This window comes from Phaenicophaeus curvirostris, chromosome 15, assembly GCF_032191515.1.
Source record: "Phaenicophaeus curvirostris isolate KB17595 chromosome 15, BPBGC_Pcur_1.0, whole genome shotgun sequence".
NCBI classification, from domain to species: domain Eukaryota; kingdom Metazoa; phylum Chordata; class Aves; order Cuculiformes; family Cuculidae; genus Phaenicophaeus; species Phaenicophaeus curvirostris.
Genome location: NC_091406.1, coordinates 4,122,322 through 4,143,082, shown reverse-complemented (window position 1 = coordinate 4,143,082; position 20,761 = coordinate 4,122,322). Strand labels below are relative to the sequence as shown.

General features: G+C 37.5%; 1 protein-coding gene across 1 annotated transcript in view; it reads right to left on the bottom strand.

Moving 5' to 3' along the window:
- Positions 1–20,761, bottom strand: part of SPOCK1 (SPARC (osteonectin), cwcv and kazal like domains proteoglycan 1) — a 275,524-nt gene that overhangs the window by 182,470 nt on the left and 72,293 nt on the right. The window contains exon 2 of the mRNA XM_069869211.1: positions 3,501–3,546. Within this exon, the coding sequence (XP_069725312.1) occupies positions 3,501–3,546 (46 nt within the window). The remainder of the gene's footprint in view (positions 1–3,500; positions 3,547–20,761) is intronic.

Genomic DNA, 20,761 nt, shown 5'->3' with positions numbered 1-20,761 from the left:
GAAGTTTTTTTTCTCTTCGATCACTGCAGGAAGAACCTTGGTGTTGCGAGGTTAAAATTTGCCTTTGGGACACCTCTCAAAATAACAGTTGAGTGGTGAGAACACAGAGCTGCTACTGAGTTCACAGGAGCAAGCCAGAGCTCCTTACCACAGGATCTGCAGACACCCTCTGGATACAAGAGCCCCAGAAAATACAAAATAAAAGCTTTTCTATCTCCAAAATCATGCAAGCATAGGGGGGCATTTAAACACACCAAAGCCAAAAGGAATAACATGGAAAAAATGTCAGAGCGGGGAGGATGGAGAAGTAAAGGCTAAAGTCAGATTACACAATTTTCTAGTCAGGGCAAGTTTTATGATAATCAAGAGCAGTGACCTGTTTGTCAAAAAGAATGACCTGCTGGCTAAATAAACCCATTTATACGATATAAATGAGACAAAAGGAGCACACAGATCTCTGTGCAAGGTAGAGAATTATGCTCATACTGCATCCTCTAGTCTGCATACTGCCTTCTGAGGACAGACTATCCACAGTCTAGGAGAAATTCTACAATGAGAAAGAAATGATCCTTTTCTTTGTAAGGAGATAGGAATCTTTAACAGGTGTACAACCGTAACACTTCAAGGCATCCACGTGTGATTTTATACTCTCTAAAATGATTTGTTTTTACCCACAGTCAGACGTCTCAGGAACACAATGAACAAGACAGTTTTAAAGCATGTCAGTTCAAAATCTTTTTGCAATATTTTACCAGGATTTACCTTTTTGTTTTTCCTCTTGGGAAGACAGAGGGTCACAAGGCCTCTGAAAGCGGTAGGAGCATAAGTTCCATTTGAAGTCAACAGGATTTGTAATCCTAAATCCCTCAAATGCCTTTGAAAATCTCTCTGTGGATATATGCTTTGACAAAAACATCATCTTTCCCTTTCCTTTGACACTAAAGTTCCATTTCCATAAAGGCAGAGAATCTATGCTCTTCAGCTCTAACATGTATAAGACCCAAAGATATTCCAGGGAGCCACTTAAACACAATACAAGGAAGAGGTTTGGCAGTGAAACATAGAAATAGACGTAAAGTGAAAACCTTAAAAGCACCTCCAGAGACTTCCAATGGCTATTTTCTTCCTAAACACTTTAGAAATTTTGAAGATTCAAATCCAGATCAACAAAGCAGCTCCTTTTTCTGCGCCCTGTTAGTAAAATAAATGACCACCAAAGCTCAAAGTGAAAGAAAACAAAGTAAGCATTGTGGTTTCATCTCCTCCACTGGCCTGTCACTTATCTAGTTACCCCTTCATTCGTTTATGCCTTTCCTTTTTCTTCTTAACCAATGCACTCTTTCTTGCCATTTGTGCTAAGATTCACAAAGATAATTTCATATTTGATTTCTAGAGGAATAAAAATGGTTTTCTGTACCATGACTTGCTCTTCTTTCATTTTTTTTTTTAAACAGTTATTAAGAAATTAGTAACTGAAGTATCGGGCACCTCCTGCAATTATGCAACTTTGATGCTGTCTACAATTCTTTAACCATTATCCATTGGTTACATCCGAGTGACACTGTAGAGAACGTACTTGGAGAAGGCCATGTAATTCCCTATTTCTTTTTTCTGTGTGCCACAAGGTGACTCCTTGAACATGAGCTCTTCAAACTCTTCCTCTTTAAAAAAAAACCCAAAACAACAAAACCCCCCAAACTGGAATGCTATCTGCCTGCTCACCAACTTGCTTAAGCAAATGCTTGCAGGAATACCTTTTCTGAATGTAAAATCACAGTGATTATATACCCCACTAGTCGCTTCACATTCTGAAGGGTAATGGAAGTCTCACATTCTACTTGAACGCCTCTTAACTTTGAATACAGGATCCAAGGGAGAGGACTGTGCAATGGATTCACATGACTGAAATTCAATTGTATTATAGGTACTGCATATATGATCATTCCTTTCTAAATGACTTCAGGATAACATCCTTTAAAAACCCCTTCAAATTTCAGAGAAATAGGAGATTGAATCTTATAGAATACCATTTTGCATAAAATTCTAGGACACTGGCATTCTGCAATTTAACAGGCATGACGCTGAATAATGAACCAAAGCCAGGCAAAGAAATCCAGGACCCCAAAAATGCCTTAAGCAATGGAAAAAGTCTACTATCTACCTGTGATTTTACAGCTGTAATACCCACACCTTGAATGTGTTCTCAAGCAGGAGTCATACGAGCTTCACTGAACAATACAAACAGGAAAAATGAGCAACTGTCAAAAGACAGAGGAGCTAACCGATCTGTGCTTTATATTGTATGTTGCTATCCTCCACAAATAAAACAGCTGATAACTGGCTCTAACAAACCAGAAGAGGCAGTGCAAAATGTCATTTTTAACATTTATCCTGAAAAAAAATAATAGAACGCTTCAAGAAATAATGAAAAATAAGACCCAAATGGCTTCATATTACGCTTTATAAGGATGCTCCAGTATGAAGGGTTACAGAATCTTAGTGTCAGAAAGACAAATATAAAAAATAGCCAAGTTAAAACACAATATTCTGATTTTAAGGATGAAATTACGGCATGCTATCAGCTTGCACTATTTTTGCATCTACCTTTCAGAGGAAAGACTGCTAAGATTTCTTCACATACAGTGCTTATTACTGATGAGACATTTACTATCAAATACAACCCACCACACCTAGCAACACCAGGGCTACCAGCCATCTTCATGTATGGTATTTAGAATTAATTTCTCTCACCACCCCACCTGAAATGTTTGATACTAGCTGTGAACACCAAGCAGAGAATGCTTGATGTGAAGTTGCTGTATCAGAGCTCTTTTAAACTGTCAGTGTGAAGTTATTTTTCCTGGCATGGCTGTTGTTTCCAGTGCTATCCTGGACACAACAATTAGAATATTTTTTTATTGGTTTTTTCCTGTCTTTTGGTGGCCAGCCTGGAAATTGGTGAAGTACTGCCACAACTTAACAACTCGCCAACACGAAGTGTAAAATGTCATTTACAGAATCTGTATCTGAATGAGCAGCACATGCACAACACACATTTCTTACGAAAATCATCCCTGAAATTCATACATTACAGCTGGCATCAAAGTATAGGCCCCTTAAGTGTCAGGAAATGCCATAATTGCACCTATAACATTCATTTAGCAAAGATTTAGCATGAAGGGAAACATGTATGAAAATACCTGTATGAAATTACCTGTTAGACCAAGATTCACGGTTACAGAGAACATTTCTAAGCACATATATCACCATTGAATATAAACTGGAATGTATAGGGATTTAAAAATATGGCTGAAAAATATAGAGATGAGTCAAACCCTTCTACATAAACGACCTCAAGCTGTGACTAAATTGGGAATGAGACGCGTGTACAAATATAGCTCTTCAGTAATGCATGGGACAGATGGAGGAAGAAAGGCATAAAGTACACGGGGATATGACAAAATAGCAGAAGACAATCACAAAATGTGTACTACCTTTACCTTGATCAAAAGGCTTGTTTGGATTCCAGTTTCTGAAATAATCATCCTAAATGGGGAGGAAAAAAAGGAAATTTAGGAAAGATATAATAAATCTTTTTCATTACAATTTTACATAACTAAACTACAAATGAAATCAACTCATCTTTTGATCCTTACATAATTAGCCTAAATCAGATAAGACTATCAACAGGTTGCGTCCTAAAGAACAGTAAGTACAGCTTAGAAATTAAAGAATAAAAAATTCCTCAGATTCAGCACCTTGAATTTTTCTCCTGAATGGTTTTTCAAAGTATGCTCATCATTAAATATTTTCTGATAACCCTGTATTATTTCCTATCAGTCACCAACTTATCATAACACATAAAAAATATTTTGTTCAGATAACATAATGTGATCCACATCATCCTGGTGAGCTGAAAAGTCAGTAAATAAAAAAAATACCTCTACTTATTTGGACACCTGTAAATCACACCATTGTGAATGTACAGAAATACAGCACTAATATTGTAAGTATTAAAGTCCAATAGCATCCAGGAGCACTTGCAAAGAACACTTTTGTCTCTGTTCCCACTATTAAATTTTGAAAGTCACCTTAAATCTGTTGTAAAGACATTATTCTACTGTGAATCTTGGGGTTCTGTTTTATATAATTCTGATTGGACTTCAAAATGGAGAAGGAAAGAACTGTCAAGAGCATCCTACCATTATACTGTTGTAAATGAGTTTGTAGAAAGAACGGAAAACTCTTCTGTGTATCACACCAATTCGTATTCTATGTACACAGTAAATATTTACCTGAAGGAAAGTTTTTCCCACTTCAAAGTGCCATCAACCCCAGTCCTGGAGAGCTGGGATTCAAGCCCAACTGTTACATATAGTTTCAGCATATTCTGTGTGTCTCACTTGTGTCCCCTTTGCGAGGAAGTGACAACAATAGAATAATGTATTTAAAGTGCGAAGCATGGAAAATTTCTATGACACTGACATTTTTTCTGCATATTAATCTTAATTTCCTTTTTAATATATCCATTATTCTACATTCATTTCTTGAAGGCTGCACTGAAGTGATGTCTTTATCAAGCTGTCCAGAATGACACCTAGATTTCTTATACCTGCCAGGAGGGTAAACTGAAAACCCATCAGTGTGAGTAAGACACCTAAATTAGTTCTTCCATAGGGCTTTGCTTACCATTTATCTCCAGTACACTGAATTTCATATGCTCTCATTCTATCCAATCACCCTAACTTGGAACGTTTTGGAGACTTGAAAGCCATCAAGTGTTGGGTTCTGGGTTCAGAACAGCCCACAGTCAGCATGAAAGGCAGAAAATACTGACTTCATGGATAGTGAAGTTGTTCCAAAATACCAACAAATATTATTATTTATAACTGATTTCAGATATATCAAAAATATTTAAACTTTTTCTTCAGAAGTACGGGGTTTGGCACCAGAAATAGAATCACAGACTTACCTCTGAATTTTACAGCTTTAATACAAAACCCCCCTCACTGTTATACAGTGCTTTGTAACTGAATGTGATGTACTGCAAAATTCACCATGTATTAATCACTTCTCAAAAAGTGTTAGATTTTAAGCTTTTTGAGCAGAATAATTCTTTTCCAGCAACAAAATATCCTTTTTTTTTTTTTTTGCCTACTTACATTTTTTTCCTAGATGTTGCTTTGCTGCTGGGTTTTCAGCATCAGAAACTGTTAAATAATTCAAATGCCAAGAAAGATTTCTTATGCTATTGGCATATGGAACCAGTTTTGAAATAAGGACTGGAAATGGATGTTATCTCAATTTCAGTGTCCAAGGAATATTTTACAGAAAATACACCTACCTCACAAAAAAAACCCCAAACAACAAACAAACCACAAAACACCCCTCTCTTCTGTAAACCTATTCCTTCTTTTCTTCTTAATATAGATCTGTTTAGCATTCCTTTTTTTTTTTTTTTGAAAACAGTAGCTATATTTATTCTAGAATATGCTTGAAACTACAGTGTGATAACATGGGAAAATACACAAAAAAAATATTGATCCCTGCCCCCTCAAAAAAAAAAAGTAGAATAAAGAAAACCTTTGAGATTTTCAATGTATAAAACTCATCACTGTTTATAGGAGTAAGTAACGACCATAGATACATTAGAGCAATGCAGTTAACAGCAGTTCAAAGTAACTTATGCCAGTTGAACAATAGAAAATATAAATAGAATAGAAAATATAGCACTGGAACTTCATTGATACCAACAAGAATTGTACCTGAATGGTAATGGCACTGTAAAGGTGAAATTCACCCTGTAGATATGACTGAGTAAAAAAAAAAAATAAAATCTATGTATCATTTAAATACCACCTAAAGCTCTGAGCTGAAAAATGGACAGGCTTTTGCTAGTGCTCCGCAAGGTGCTGAAACTCATACATTAATCTGAAATGACTTTTGTTAGGAGGAGGAACTCATGTTTCTCCAAATGGATACCATCATTTCACTGCGAGTTCCTCCAACAAACAGCATGTTGATAAAGTAATGTACAGTGCCTCAACATAACACTGATTTACAGGTGTACAGCATTCAAAATAGGCATATAAAAAACCCAGTCAGCTCAATTAAGGAGATTTAACATTCCCATTCTCTTCCTGACAAAAAATACTACTCAGAAGTCTACGTGTTTCTGAACTTTCTACTAGGAAAGGTACTAATGTGCTTAAAATACCTTATGGTTGCTGTAAAATATTTGTCATTTTATTGACACATATTGTGTCAATTTATTATTATAATGTTAATAAATCAATATTAACACAACACTGATTATCAATGTATTGATACATTTTGTTTATAACAATATTAACACTTGATCACAAAATTTTGAAGTAAAATATGCATTATGATATCTTGCAAATACTTTTATTCACTCTATGGATATTTACAAGTTAAAAGCAAAAAACCTACCTCAACTTCCTGAATACGTAAGCATTACAAATGAGAAAAGAAAAAAAAGAATGAAATAAAGCAATATAAAAATATGTTAACATTCATCAATTTTCTCCTTGGCAGCCTTTTGAATGTGAAATCACTTATTTCAGATGACCTTCACCTCCAAATGAAATCAATTTGTCTCTTTCTTTTCTGACCTTTCCACCTTGGCTGTCAGGGCCCAGTTTTCATCTGCTGCACTATTAGGCAAATGCCATTCTATTTTAATAGCACGTGTCTGTCTCATAAAGCACCAAAAAAAGGCACTTCCATTTCCTTTTGGCTGACACAAACACCAGAAAGTGTTTTTCCACATACTCATCTGTTACATACCTGATGTAAGAGAGAATTAATCATTTTTTTCCCCCTAGCTGACTTTAAAGACTATTAGTCTTTAAAGACTTTATTTGATGGACTTTGAAGGGAAAGCAAACCCAGGCATGGATCCACTTCAATACAACAGATGACAGCAACTCAGAAAAATTTTTGATGAACAAATATTTAAAAATATCTTTTTTCCTTGCTTAGAATTTACACTTCGAAGGTTTTGCCTATGGTTCAGTAGCTGTATGTGACTAAGTCAACCTTTTAATTAACTGAAGGGACTCTACTCACCTAAAATCATGCATGAGAAAAGAAGAATTGATACAGCAAACCGAGACTGGATCTGACCCTCTTAGCTCAACAAAATGCTATATAAATGTGATTTATTGGCTTGGCCTATGCACATAGCCAGGATCGAATGTGAACCCCAAACTCTAGGAAATGTGTGTCCCTCTCACATTGCACATACTAATGGGAACTATACTGAGCTTTACTGTCAGGTCTGTGTTTCCAGGTCTCTGGAACCAATGTCTCGCATCACAGGTAAATACTCAGCTTCCACTTGCAGGAAAAAAAAAAATCAAAAAAAAAATCGGAGACTCCCATCAAACTGGCCCCAACCCAACTCTTGAGTTCTGTTCTGTTCTCACTGGGCACAGGATGATGTCTTTAACAAGATTACTTTCTGCCTCCTTATAAAGTCTATACCCACTTAGGATAGACAGCCACCTAGGGCAGCAAGGCAGATAAGCTGAGATGGCCTCTCACACGGAGAAGAGCTCACATTGGACATCCCCAGTTCAGTATCTGTTCATCACTTAAGCATAATGGAAACCTACTTCATTTTACCCTCAGGAAATTTAACTGAGAAATAAGTTATAATCATAACAAAAGGAAAATATTAGAAAAGCAAATATAAATTGCTAGACTTGGTCCCGAGTTCTTTATTGTATTTTTATTATTTTGATTTGAGCAATCAAGATATGAGATAAAATAGGTTTTGAATTGATTTAAATCCATTTCTGCTGTATCACACACACTAAATTATTGTTCTTAACAAGAGCAAAATATTTTTATCATTCCATTCCTAGGTGTCAAATCCAGCCAACTTAGATTGATACGCCATCAACAAAGTCAATTGAGAAAATAATTATATGGGAGACTAAGAATGCAGAGGGCATATTAAAAGGTGCCAGTTTAAAAGCTCACAGAAGCTTCCTTAAAGGCAGAACTATCAAAAATCTCATTCGTCAGAGCCCTGAGATTCATCAGAATTTATGCATAGGGTTCTGATTTGTAAAATTCAAACCTTGAACTAGACCTGAGTCTGTTACAATTCCCCATCAGTCATAGCAGGAAAATTACCCAATAGACACTGGCCCCAAGACCAGGACATTAAAATGTGACTGCTCTTCTCTCCTAGTACCCCTTCATATCACTACAACAATACAGTCAAACCCCAGAAATTAACAGTAAAAACCAAACAAATTCATTCTCTTTTTCCCCACCAAATAACAAACAGCAACTTCTTACTATCCTAAAGTTTAACTATATCAGTTATTCCCACCAAACCACATTTATTGTCACTTTTTGGTTTAGTTATCACCTAAGACTTAATATTTTGGAAGAGTTAATGAAGCATGGTTAATCTAACACACAGGGACACTCTATGCTTATTTAATTGTCAAGAAGAAGCTCTTGCACGATGCTCTTGTTTATAAATAAAGCCAAACATTACCTAAATACGTGCATAAATATTTATATTTTGTTGCATTAATTGAGCTTATAAGTTATTCGTATGAATCATGTACAAATGAGATGCTGAGTAAAAAAACTTGACAGAAAATCCCCCTTATTTCACACCTTGCAGGATGAGCTCAGTTCAGTGTCTTCCCCCAAGGCCTGGGAAGATGATACTGAACTGGATGAGCCCGCAGGGTACAAAGCCATCACAAAACCCTGCTCATGGATCCTTCCTGAAGAAACTCATACACAAAGGGCATAACCCCAAGAGGTGTCAGATAAACTTTTGGAGGTAATCTTAGTGCCCAGCTCCTCCCAGTCAACAAGAGCTTAAATTTTTAAGTATCTCCAGGAGGGATATTTAGTAACACTGGTTTGCAACCTGCTTAGTATTTTCCTCTTCCATTCTCAATCTATCATTAAACCTTTTTACCCTCATAAAGACCAGCTGGGTAAAGTGGTAATTACCAACTCATTGCTTTTTAAAAATTAGCTCCAGAAAGATGCAGCTGCATTTTCTGCCTCTCTACCTTGCCGTACAGAAGATCATTCCAACACCAAGCAGTGTGAAAGCACCAGCTGCCGCCTGCTAAAGTCAATCTAGCCTGTATCACAAATACCTCCCCAAGGCCTATTGCCTGTTTTAAGCAAACAGTTTGTGCCAGCAAATTGCACGTTATTTATTTATTTATTTTACAGGAAGAGAAAATATTTTATCTACCCAGTACTTCAGTGAATAAGTATTTCCCAGTGGTTCCTAGTGCCTGGAGTCTGCATTAGCGTCATGAGCCAACTTCAAATTCCTAAGCACATTAAGATACCTCCAACCACATCTGAGCTCGCTCACTCCGGCCTGGTCAAGAGAATATGCATCCAAACAGGGTGCTTTTGCTTAGTGAATTAGTAGGGCTTGTGCTGTGGATATCTCAGTTGAAATTTGATGGGGGAAAGCTTTGGAAAGTTCAGCTATAAGTTCTCCAGAGACCAGGAGTGTAGGGGTTTAATTAAAGAACAAGCAACGTTGAGTGGTGGAAGTGAAAGCGCTCCAGACTGAAGTAGTACCACACGTATTGAAAGGTCTGAGGATGTTAGGACCCATCCAGTATATTGCATTATGAAAAATACAATTAAATTATTTAGCCCAGAATGAAATGCTATAAAGGATTCACATTGGACTCGTGGACAATGATAAATACATTAACACCTGTTTAATAATAGCAGTATAAAATACATATCCAAATAAGTCCTTGGATCTGTATGGCATAGGAAAGATGCTTGACCATGTATTACAATCCCACATGTCCCATAAGACTCAATTTATCAGCGTATGTACTTTTTGTTCAGCTACCACTAACGTGCAAAATAATGTCTGCTGCTTAATATAGCCAAGAATGTTACCTTTTTCTTATTTTCATAAATTCAAAGTATTTGGGGGATTGGTTGGCTTCTTTTGTGCTGTATAAGGAAACAAAACTTGGCACTCCTGTCTTACTGGAAGACTTTTCCAGAGGTTTTCAAAGACAATGCGAAGTAAGTGGTAGGCAGAACTTTTCTGTGCAGGCTTTCTTCACTGACAGTTACAATGATTCATTGGACTGGTAAAATTTAAGAAACGAAATTAAAAGATTTAAGAAAAAAAGATTAAAAAAAGAAGTTATCACTGAGCTCATGTCAGTCAGAACAAGAAATCTCATCCTTTAGAACTCAATCATACAGCCTTTCACTCAAACTTTCCAGCTGCTCTAATGTTTTGAGGGGCTTTTTGTTTCATAAACAGACAAATTTAGTAAGATTTAAAAATATTTGGTGAAAAATAACTAAATACACTCTTTGTTTATCCGTAAGAATGAAGCCAGAGGGTATGTCTACAATGTTGAGGGCAAGCAGATGCTCATTTACTCTGCTTGTGCTTCAAGCGGGATGAACGAGGGCCAGCTGTGAGCCTGAAACTACATCACTGCTTCAGCACAGAACTGTGCCAGCACACATAGCTGAAACATTTGGGCAGCTGGAACAATCACAACTGTCTACATTAGCTTCTGCCGAAACATCTAAAACTTAAAAAAAGTGCCTTTGTTTGATTATTCTTTGCTGGCTTTTTTAGTAGACTAAATTCAGAAATAGATTATCACTTCTGCATGAACTCTTCCTCTTATTAGCATGTGCTAAAAAGCCTCTTACCTCTGCCTAGAGCTAAATAATTCTTTCTAACTATACTTTCACCGCGTGTTTCACACTTTAGTCCCACCAGCCTTGAAGGTGTAAAGCTCTCACAAGCCCAGAAAGGTAAAACTCAGGAGCGTCCCAACGTATGAGCTCACAAATCTTTGTTGGAGATGGAAACAGATTCAACAACTCCAAGACCAGAATGAAAAACAGAACCTTACTTGGTTGCTTATGCGGTATGTTAACAACACAGACTCACCAGCTACAGAACCTCAGCCACACAGACAAAGAACTGATCTCCACAGTGTGCAAGAGATCCAGATTGCAGCAGCTGTTTGTGGACTCATCACCATGGAGCTCCCCACCAAGGAGCTCCCAGCCCAAGCAGGGCGGCACAGGACAGCAGAGCCCAGCACCCTCACAGGGGGCCAGAGAATAAGCATATTTTCTGTAAAAATCTGCATGTTGTCATTGCTTGGTTTTTGCCCAAACCATTGTGCCTTTGCCTAGGATTATTACTGTGAAGACTGGTGAAGAGCAATCCCTGCAGGTTCTCTCTATCTAGAGAAAAGTATTATTAATAATCATACCCTCAATAGGTGTAATATTTAAAATATACCTTGTAAGGAGAGCTACTAAACTCTCTCCATGTCTTGATTTTCATTCAAAGATTCCAACTACATACTTAGAAAGCAATTGTTTTTAGGCAGTTTGAAAACTAAACACATTAAGCTTGGAGGTTATAAAACCATTGGCAATGTCACTTCACTTTCAGTATCCTTGTTGCTTTGAGAGTGCACTTGAAGTAGCTGCTTGTGATGGATACATCGGCCCTTTTCAGATAAATATTTGGGGTTTGTATCTGGAGAACAATATCCATATAAAAGAATTATAATGCTACCACTGATTTCACATATAAGAACTGCTTTACAGTGAATAACAATCTTCATAATGATTAAATACATAGAGTTATTTCTCATTTTATTTTACGAGAAGTCTTCAGAAATCTGTTGAGTCATGTGATTTTTGGAAAAAAGTTACCATTATGGAAATAATTTCCGTTTGAAATAAAGCAATGATTGTCCTAATAGCAAAGTTATGAAATAAAAGTTATGAATAAAATCATACTAATATTCCACTTAGAAATACAAATCTCAATGGTTAAAACATATAAGAGAATAAACAGCCAGTTATTATGTCCTAAATCTTTAAAATTACTCCTTTAAATGCATAACTAATGACCGGAAACAGAGACTGCACGGATTATATTGAATTATAAACAACAAACTGTCCCTGGGAGCACATGTGCATTTGTTTGTATTTCATCTGTAGCTTCAAGGAAAATCTAGCACCAAGTCTTGTTGAGAACAGCCTCTGTAAAAGGTTAAATCAAACTAGCTATGCTGCTGTAGGAAAGGACAACTTTGCAGCCCCTTAGCCTGTTTGAGCCAGTATTTGAAATTTCTTAGAACTGGATCAGGAAAAAGTAATCACAGTTAAGCAGTCTATGAAATAACTGGGGGCTGTGTGAGACTGTCCTACACATTCAGAAACCCCATGAGTTATTACAAATATGTGATTTCCATTCCACTGTATAATAGCGTTTTGTTAATTGTCTTAGGAATTTTATTCATTCTAAAAAAAGAACACAACATCAAAAATTATTGCAGGAAACCAACAGCAAGCTTAATGGAAAGAAAATAAATACTTGCAACAGTTGCTGCAAACAGAAAGTCTGTCCTTGTTTCATTAAGCACTCCGCAGCGTTTGTCACCAACAATTGAAGATGTAGTAGGGTATTGAAATACTATGATCAGCTTATAAAAGTTATCATCTGGTGAGGTTTTCCGTAACAGTTGGGGCTGGCTGATTCAAGTGAAGCCCCTGTTTTGTTATTCAGAGACTTGTGTTATTTCTACCCATTTCCCCAAACATCGTAGGAAGTGCGTAACGTAACATTTTACTGATGGTACCTCATTAACTGTTAAACAAATGAAATCCAGATTATTGTGAATATTAAGAAACTAATTTCTTGTGTCAGCTGTAAAGCAATAATAACAAAAAGTCACCTTTCACAAATGATTGCTACTTGCCATCTGGTTGAAGAAATAGTATTTCAGAGAGAAACAGTTTTTGTTGGAATTTCAAAGGATTTAGCTCAAAAACTCAATTAAAAAAAAAGTAAGATAAAAAGGCCAAAGAAACAAAATATCCTGGTTCAGGCAAAGGATAGCTAAACTGCAGTAAGAGTACCAGTGGGATTTAAATGCCAAGGCTGTTAACGTCCACAGTACAAAGATTTCCATATGCATTGATTCTATTTTATTTTAGCAGGAGACAGCACCTGACTGCCCAATTTGTGCATAATTTGTTCTCAAGAAGTCCACAGAATACTGTCTAAATGTAACTTCAGATCAATGCTGAACATTTTAAGCCACAAAAATTAAACTAAAGTTCCACCTGTGTTTCCAAAGAAAACAATGATCCAATAGCTTAATTTACACACCTGTATTTGCTAGTGAAGGCAATATCATTATTACTGGATAAAGATTTTACTCCATTTGACTACTGCAAACATCTTGGTACCTTGCTCTCCAGAAGGGAGATAAGTAACCTCTATGAAGGTTCACACTAGGCACAGAACTACTCACCTCAAATGACCGTCACAGATACTACATCATTACAACAGTTACAAGTTGATATACTAACAAACACCATTATGTCAGCTACACCCTGACCATATTTTGCTTCAGAATCAGGACAAACAAGCAAGTGGAATGATTCAAATATAGACTGATGTTACGTGATTTCAGAAACTTTGAACATTATATTCATCTTTTTCATTGGCTCTTGGTTCAGCATTTAAAATTCTTAATTGTGTGCACAGGGAACTTCACACAGAAGCAAAATATTCAGTGTGAATATAGTCAGTTACTGACACATATTCAGAACTGCTCAGAAAAAAGATTAATAGAAAATCCACTATATATTTTGTATTAAGCTTCCATGTATGTGATTATGGTGAAAAAGCAGCATTCAAGCAAAGTTCTTTTGAAGAAATTGAAAAAACTAAATGACCTTTTATTTTTTACAGTAGCACGATTCTTGGATCTAGGACAGAGATCTGAAAGTGTCTCCTGTAGGGAGATATAATGCACTCTTGAACTTGCTAGAACACGCGCCTCCATGCGTCAGTGATAAAAGGTCAGTATGTGGTGTGGCACAGCATGGAAAGCACAATGACATGTGAAAGTAAGATGTAGCAAACCTTTATTCTACAATCTCACGAACCTTCTAACCAAGCAACCATGGCTCAAGAGAATATATACCTCCCAGATCTCAAAACCACATTTTTGAACTCTTTCGCTGTAAACAAACAGTATATTCCTGATCTCTAGACACTACAGTTACTCACTGTTAAAGGGATTAAATAATGAAATTTGTCAAAAGCAAACCAAAATGGCATTTCAACAAAGAACAGAGGCTGAATAAAACAGCACTGAGAGACATCTGAAGAGCACTGAAGGTCACAAAGACTTCTTAAGACACGGGAGAACATATGAATTTTGATCAGCTGTAATTTTACACCTGAGGTCTAGTACAACTAGTTATTGAATTCTAACAACTGAGAAAATAGTTCAAACATGCAGTGTAACTAATCTCCAAACCTTGGAGATGTAGAATCAGAAGAAATATGTATCTTAGAGAGCAGCTGCCTCTACAGAATATAAAATTAAGCAAATGTGCTGAAGATTTCCAGATCTCCAATTGTGTCTCTAATCAAACCTTTCCTCCAACACAGACACACATAGACATTTATTATGAATTTCACACATTTGTTAAGATTACAGTAAGTAAATCTCAACATTGTTCTGTTATTCTTAAGACCATACACATTTGTATGTCCTTTAAAACAACTGCCATACATAAACATTAAGAAAACCACAAGATAAACTTCATCTCCACAAACACTATGAAAATGCTAATTCATATATAGAAACATAGAATCACTAGGCTGGAAAAGACCTTTGAGATCATCAAGCCCAACCGCACCTGTCCACTACTAAATCAAATCTTTAAGCACCTCATCTACCCATCGTTTAAACACCTCCAGGGACGAGGACTCAAACACCTCCAGGGACGAGGACTCAAACACCTCCCTGGGCAGCCTCTGCCAGTGCTTGAGAACCCTGAGCAGCTCTTACTTATTTTTTAGAAAACTCAGTGGAGTTGGAACAGCTAATTAAAACATGGGATTACCTGCACTGAAGCTACTTCTTAGTAGCTGTACATTCTTATTTGTGGTACATTAAGGTCATTCCCATTGCTCACCCCATTATCTAAGGAACAATTTGAAGATGCGTTTAATTTGTTATAAGCTAACCACAAAACATGAATTGTAATCACGTGTTAACAGGGAAACACAAACCAGAAACTTTTACAATTACTAAGAAACAAACATCTTGGGACTTGCCTGCTTGTAACTGGATTGAAGTCAGGAACGTGAAAGCTCAGCTGCAGTAACATTCAGATTATTACCTCGCTTGACATTGTCGTTTCTGAAATTGTATTTTGGCAGAATCCAGGAATGCTGTCAAGCCATTTGTCAGCTCAGTCAAAGATAATATGAGCTTGTAGAATATTTCAACGCATGTGAACTCATTTTCACTGAAGTATTCTGAGAAACGTTTGCGAGGCAAACTGCAATCTGAAATCAAGAGACAAACACCCAGCCGAGTGAAAATACCCCAGAGAATTTCAACATTAGCTTGAGGACTGGAAAAATCTGCCCGATATAAGATTCTCTTAAATATCCCAGTTTGTCTAGTCCTCAAAAGATTATGGTTAACCACACTGAGACATTAAGGCTGCCACAGCTTTACAGTGGATGCTTAAAAGGAAACAGGGTCCCTAGCCCCAGTCTGGAGGCTGCATACACTTGTTTTCACATTAGAACCTTCCAAACAGTTAACAAAATGCAAATGATGGTTTAATGTATTGTTTCTTAACTGTGGATTGAGAATATCTGATGGCTGAAAACCACGATGTTTTGTGACAGGGGAAGGACTGGACCCTTCACTAGCTGCAATTTGCACAAGCATGCTTGCAGATAAAAAGAACATCTACAATAAGCCTCCTACAGCACAGATTCTGACATCTACATCAACGGTGCCTGAGCAGTGGATTTATTCCATCCTGCAAATCCACTGCTCAGGCACCATTGATGTAGATGGACTTCATCCAACATCCACTCTGCACATGAAGTCCATGCTTTGCTTCACACTAGCTCCAGCCTGATGCCCTGAACCGATCTCTTGGTTATTAGGTACACAGATCTCCAATCACATCTGCTTTGTCCTTTCATCAACAAGGAATCCATTCCACATGTGCTGCAATGTGAACAACAGCACAGTAATTGAAGACAACTGGGAGACGTGCTCCCAAGGCAAACTTCGGTGGAAACTAAAACACTAAAGAAGAAATGCTGTGTGCTCACTGTACAGCACTTTCAAGACCTCTGAGGACCAAAATAGATCCTGATAAAATACTGTATGATTAAGACATCTAGATCATGTGAGCTGGAGTGCTGTGGCTGAGCCATATTACAATACTAACTGAAGACAAAGCGATAGCAACGTCTGACACAGTGCGAGGTGAATCCACAAAGTTAAGTGTAAGGGAAGAGCAAGAGGGCGAGCAAGGACATCAAGAAGCAGCTGCCAACAGACCACATTCTGGATTTTTTTAATCATTCCTTTTCTTATAGCAGACCCTTCTCTAAGATTACATCTATAGTTCACCTCTGAGAAAGACTGGTAGATCCTGGAATTTGCTGGAAGGCATCATTATGTAAGTGTAACTACCCTTTCAAAAATCAAATGTCATTAATCATGACAAGAGCCGGGAAGAGCTTGACGAGACAATGAGGCTCACATCTGCTCAGAAGGATGAATAAACATACACCCCACACCAACATCCCTGCACAATCCAGTGCTGCTTTATTTGTTCACTACACTCAGTAAAATCCTCTCTTCCCTGTATCTAAAAAAAACTGGAGCCTTTCAGTTTTGAAAAACCCACACTAATATATTAGACATCTCAAATAACCATATTCAATATTCCGTGTGATTCGTCACTGTAAGTTGTGACCCTGTAGTGTGCTTTCTTGGTTACCATATCTATGCAATTAGGTTTTCAACTGCAGCCTTTTGCCTTCATTCAAAACAGCCTTCACTTACTGGTTTACAGCTTATTGTATCTAGTTCTGCATGGTTAATCTAAAATTCCTGTCTCAAAAAAAAAATCATCAAAATCTCAAAGTAAGGTGGGGAGGCCAAAAGTCATTAATCATAAATCTTTATAATTTTGGTTTTTTTAAGACCTTCAGCATCTTCTGAGCATCACTTCAATTTTACAGCTTTTATCCTGAAGGCTTGCGCTAACATTAAAGGGAACTATGCAATTACCTGTATATCTTTTATTTCCTTCTGCAGGGTTCAGTGGTTCTACATTTTACAAACACTCTAAAGATTTCTGTGTGATTGCTGACAACTCCAGCAGCAGAACGAGTGGTTACTGAAGACTGTTAGCAGTGTGTTTTGTTCTATGCCTACTGCTTCAACTTTAGTGTGTAACTCCCTAACAGATTTCTCATTACCTATGTTTCTTCACCTTGGCTCAGATTTTCTTCTTGATTTTGCATTCAGTCAGGCTAAAAAAACCTTTGCTGTCACTGATGTGTTAAATTTCTTACAACTTCATAATAGTTGTCAGCGACCCACATTAAATTTTAGTAAAAGACAGTTTACAGTAACACTCTTGTGTCTTCTTCCCTTTTTCATTCATGTATCTATAACCTAATCTTCATAATATCCATCTATTATTTTTAATTTCCTCTAATGATGACCATAGCCTAGCTTTTCAGCTTCCTGCAATTAGCATCTCCAATGTAATCTCACTTTGCTGCCTTTGACACTGGCATTTCTTCAATACGATTGAGAAAAACAACTCCTATTCTGCTTGCTTTCTTTTTCACTTCTGGCTGTCATCTCGATACCATGATTTTTCACTGTCTGTCCTGACACATTTGATGGATTTTCACTAGACTTTCTTTCTCCTACATGTCCTTGATATCTTTAATTACCTATTTCACTTTGTTTACTTTTCACTCACTGGGACAGATTATATTCTCAGCTATATCAGTATAAATCAGGAGGAGGTGAACTGAAATTAGCAGATTTATGCAGTGATGCAAATGAGAGCAGAATATGGACTAAAGAATTAATACCTGATTTATTTCTATACAAATAACAGAAAATTATGGCTGAGAATTTGTAATGCTTCCTCCTAAGCTTAAGCATAACAGATTCCTTTCTGAATATACTGGCCATCTGCAGCAACAGCACTGGCAAAAACTGGTTCATGATTTGCTGATACAAAACCAAGGAATGTTACACATCTGTAAGTAAAAGTAAAGGTTGAGGGAATATCCTGAAAATTTATTTTATTATTTAGGGGGTACTCACAGAATCTTGCCATTTTTTTTACCATTCTGCCACTTCCAGATTCTTCATGTATTTTTTGACATTGAGATAAAGAGTGATTAATTACACTACAGTATTCATCAGTTAGACAATCGACTGCCGCCTCCTTCATATTTCAAAACCAGAAAATGTTAGCTTTTAGAGAAATCTGAAGAGTTCATTTGTTTGAAGTTTTAATCAACCAGTAGTTCTGTGAGAACTTAGCCAAAGAACTTATCTTCAGGAAGTTAGGCAGTTGCTCAATGCAATCCTATGGACACACCTCAACAATTTACTGCCAGTAAACCTGGAGCATAATAATGGTCTCAATTTATGGCAATTCCAGTATTCCTATGCTGCATATATCACAATCTAGTTTCAGTTCATTCTAGCCTGACAATAACATTATATTTTTTCATTCAATGGATTAAAATTTCCAGTCCACTAGGAAGAAATCCTCCAAGTGCTTCTAATCCATGATTACTTCCCACATGTTATTTTAACTGTCATGTCTCTCTTCTTTTATGTTGAGGGTTGCAAAGCACCTTAGCTGTATCACTACTTTTTGGTTTATTTTGCCATTAGTTTGTCCATGGAAACACACAGCACTAGTGGTCAGCCTGTGATTTACCAGCACGAAGAAGCAGCCCTTTAAATGCAGACACATTTTGTCTCTTTACAACCAAACTGTATAAGCAGAGAAGCAGCCACAGCATAGGCTGTGCAGCTCTGCCAATATTGTACATCCTTGGCAGCAGTGGATGGCAAAGGAGTTCTGGTAGGAAGCTGAATCATAGAATTACAGAATAACCAGGTTGGAAGAGACTCACTGGATCATCGAGTCCAACCATTCCCATCAAACACTAAACCATGTCCCTCAGCACCTCGTCCACCCGTCTCTTAAACCCCTCCAGGGAAGGGGACACAACCCCCTCCCTGGGCAGCCTCTGCCAGTGCCCAATGACCCTTTCTGTGAAAAATCTTTTCCTAATGTCCAGCCTGAACCTCCCCTGGCGGAGCTTGAGGCCATTCCCTCTCGTCCTGTCCCCTGTCACTTGGGAGAAGAGGCCAGCTCCCTCCTCTCCACAAACCTCCTTTCAGGTAGTTGTAGAGAGCAATGAGCATCAGTTTGTCAGCAAAGAGCATGAGGCTGTGAATATGGTGTGGGGCAGGAGCAGATGAGTAGAGGTTTGGGTGTAAAATGCTACAGATAACAGCTGTGCTGGAGGGCAAAAATTGTTGGGAATTAAGGGTTGTGAAATGTGTTCTGAATGCCTTACGGCTGCAGGAAGAGCAGTTAAGATGTAGAGAAAGGCACACACACCTGCTCCCACCTGCTCCCAGGTCAGTTCTCCTGGACAGGTTGGATTGGACTCTGATGACCTTAAGGATAAGTGAAGTGGGAGCACTGATGAAAGCAATGCAGGAGAAAGATCTCTGATCTTTTATGCAAAATTTTGGTCACACAGTTTCACAAGCTGTTTACACAGCTGTGTTTTTGAAACTTTTTTTTCCTGTAGATGGCACAGAAAACTTCAAAGGTAACTTTGCCAAAGTTAAAATTCATAATTTTCCAAAAAAGGCAGCAGCTGGCCTTTGTTTATTTTCTAACTCATCTACATGCCCTGTGCTCTGCTGGTTCTTTGCCTGATTCGCTCTGCTGTTTTCCACACATGGCTGACCAGACCATTCTCCTCTTCCCCAAAGGAACAGTTACCTTGCTTCAGACAAGTTGTTTTCCCCAGCTTTCTCCTCAATAATTTACAATTGTGTCCTCCTTTCCCAGTGCTTGCACTTGGGAATCAGTCATTCATGACCAGCTAATCACACCCCCAAAAGTGAGCTACTCAAGTTGCAGCAGCTAGGATTATCTAATCAAAATGCTGACAAATCATAATGCCTCAAAATATGCCTTGGATCCCAGAGAGGATTCTTTTTTTATCAACATATCTCTTGGAATGCCAAAACTTGCTTGGGTCTTTAAAGCACAGAGCTCTGAGCCACCTGGGCACACCGAGCTGCTACAGGTATCTCTCCAGCTCAGGAGATTGATAGCTAAAATATTGATTTTATTTAACAGCATATATATTCACCTGGCTGTCACTGAGCATGCTTAGCTTTTCTGGAATGCATAGCAAAAAACCCTGAGATGGAAGAGGGAAAAAACAGGGCTGGACACATGCACAAAACAAATATGCTTCCGAAGCAAGAATTACCCTATACTGGCTGCCTTATATATCAACAATATGCATTCCAGTCCATCAGTCAAAATAATGTAGTTTTAGAAAGAATCTGGGGGATGTTCTGAGGACCTCGCATCTCCTATGTCAAATTCATATAAATCCACAAAATACCCAATTCTACTTGAAACAATTTTCTTCCTTTAGCAGCGGGATGTCCTACACTTTTAGATGCTAAACAAGCTCTTAACATTGTTTATTTACTACAATTTTCTTGTTAGCAATTGGAGCAATGTTCCAACTGCAGCAGAATGGCATGATGATAGATTCTACACTCAAAAGCGATTT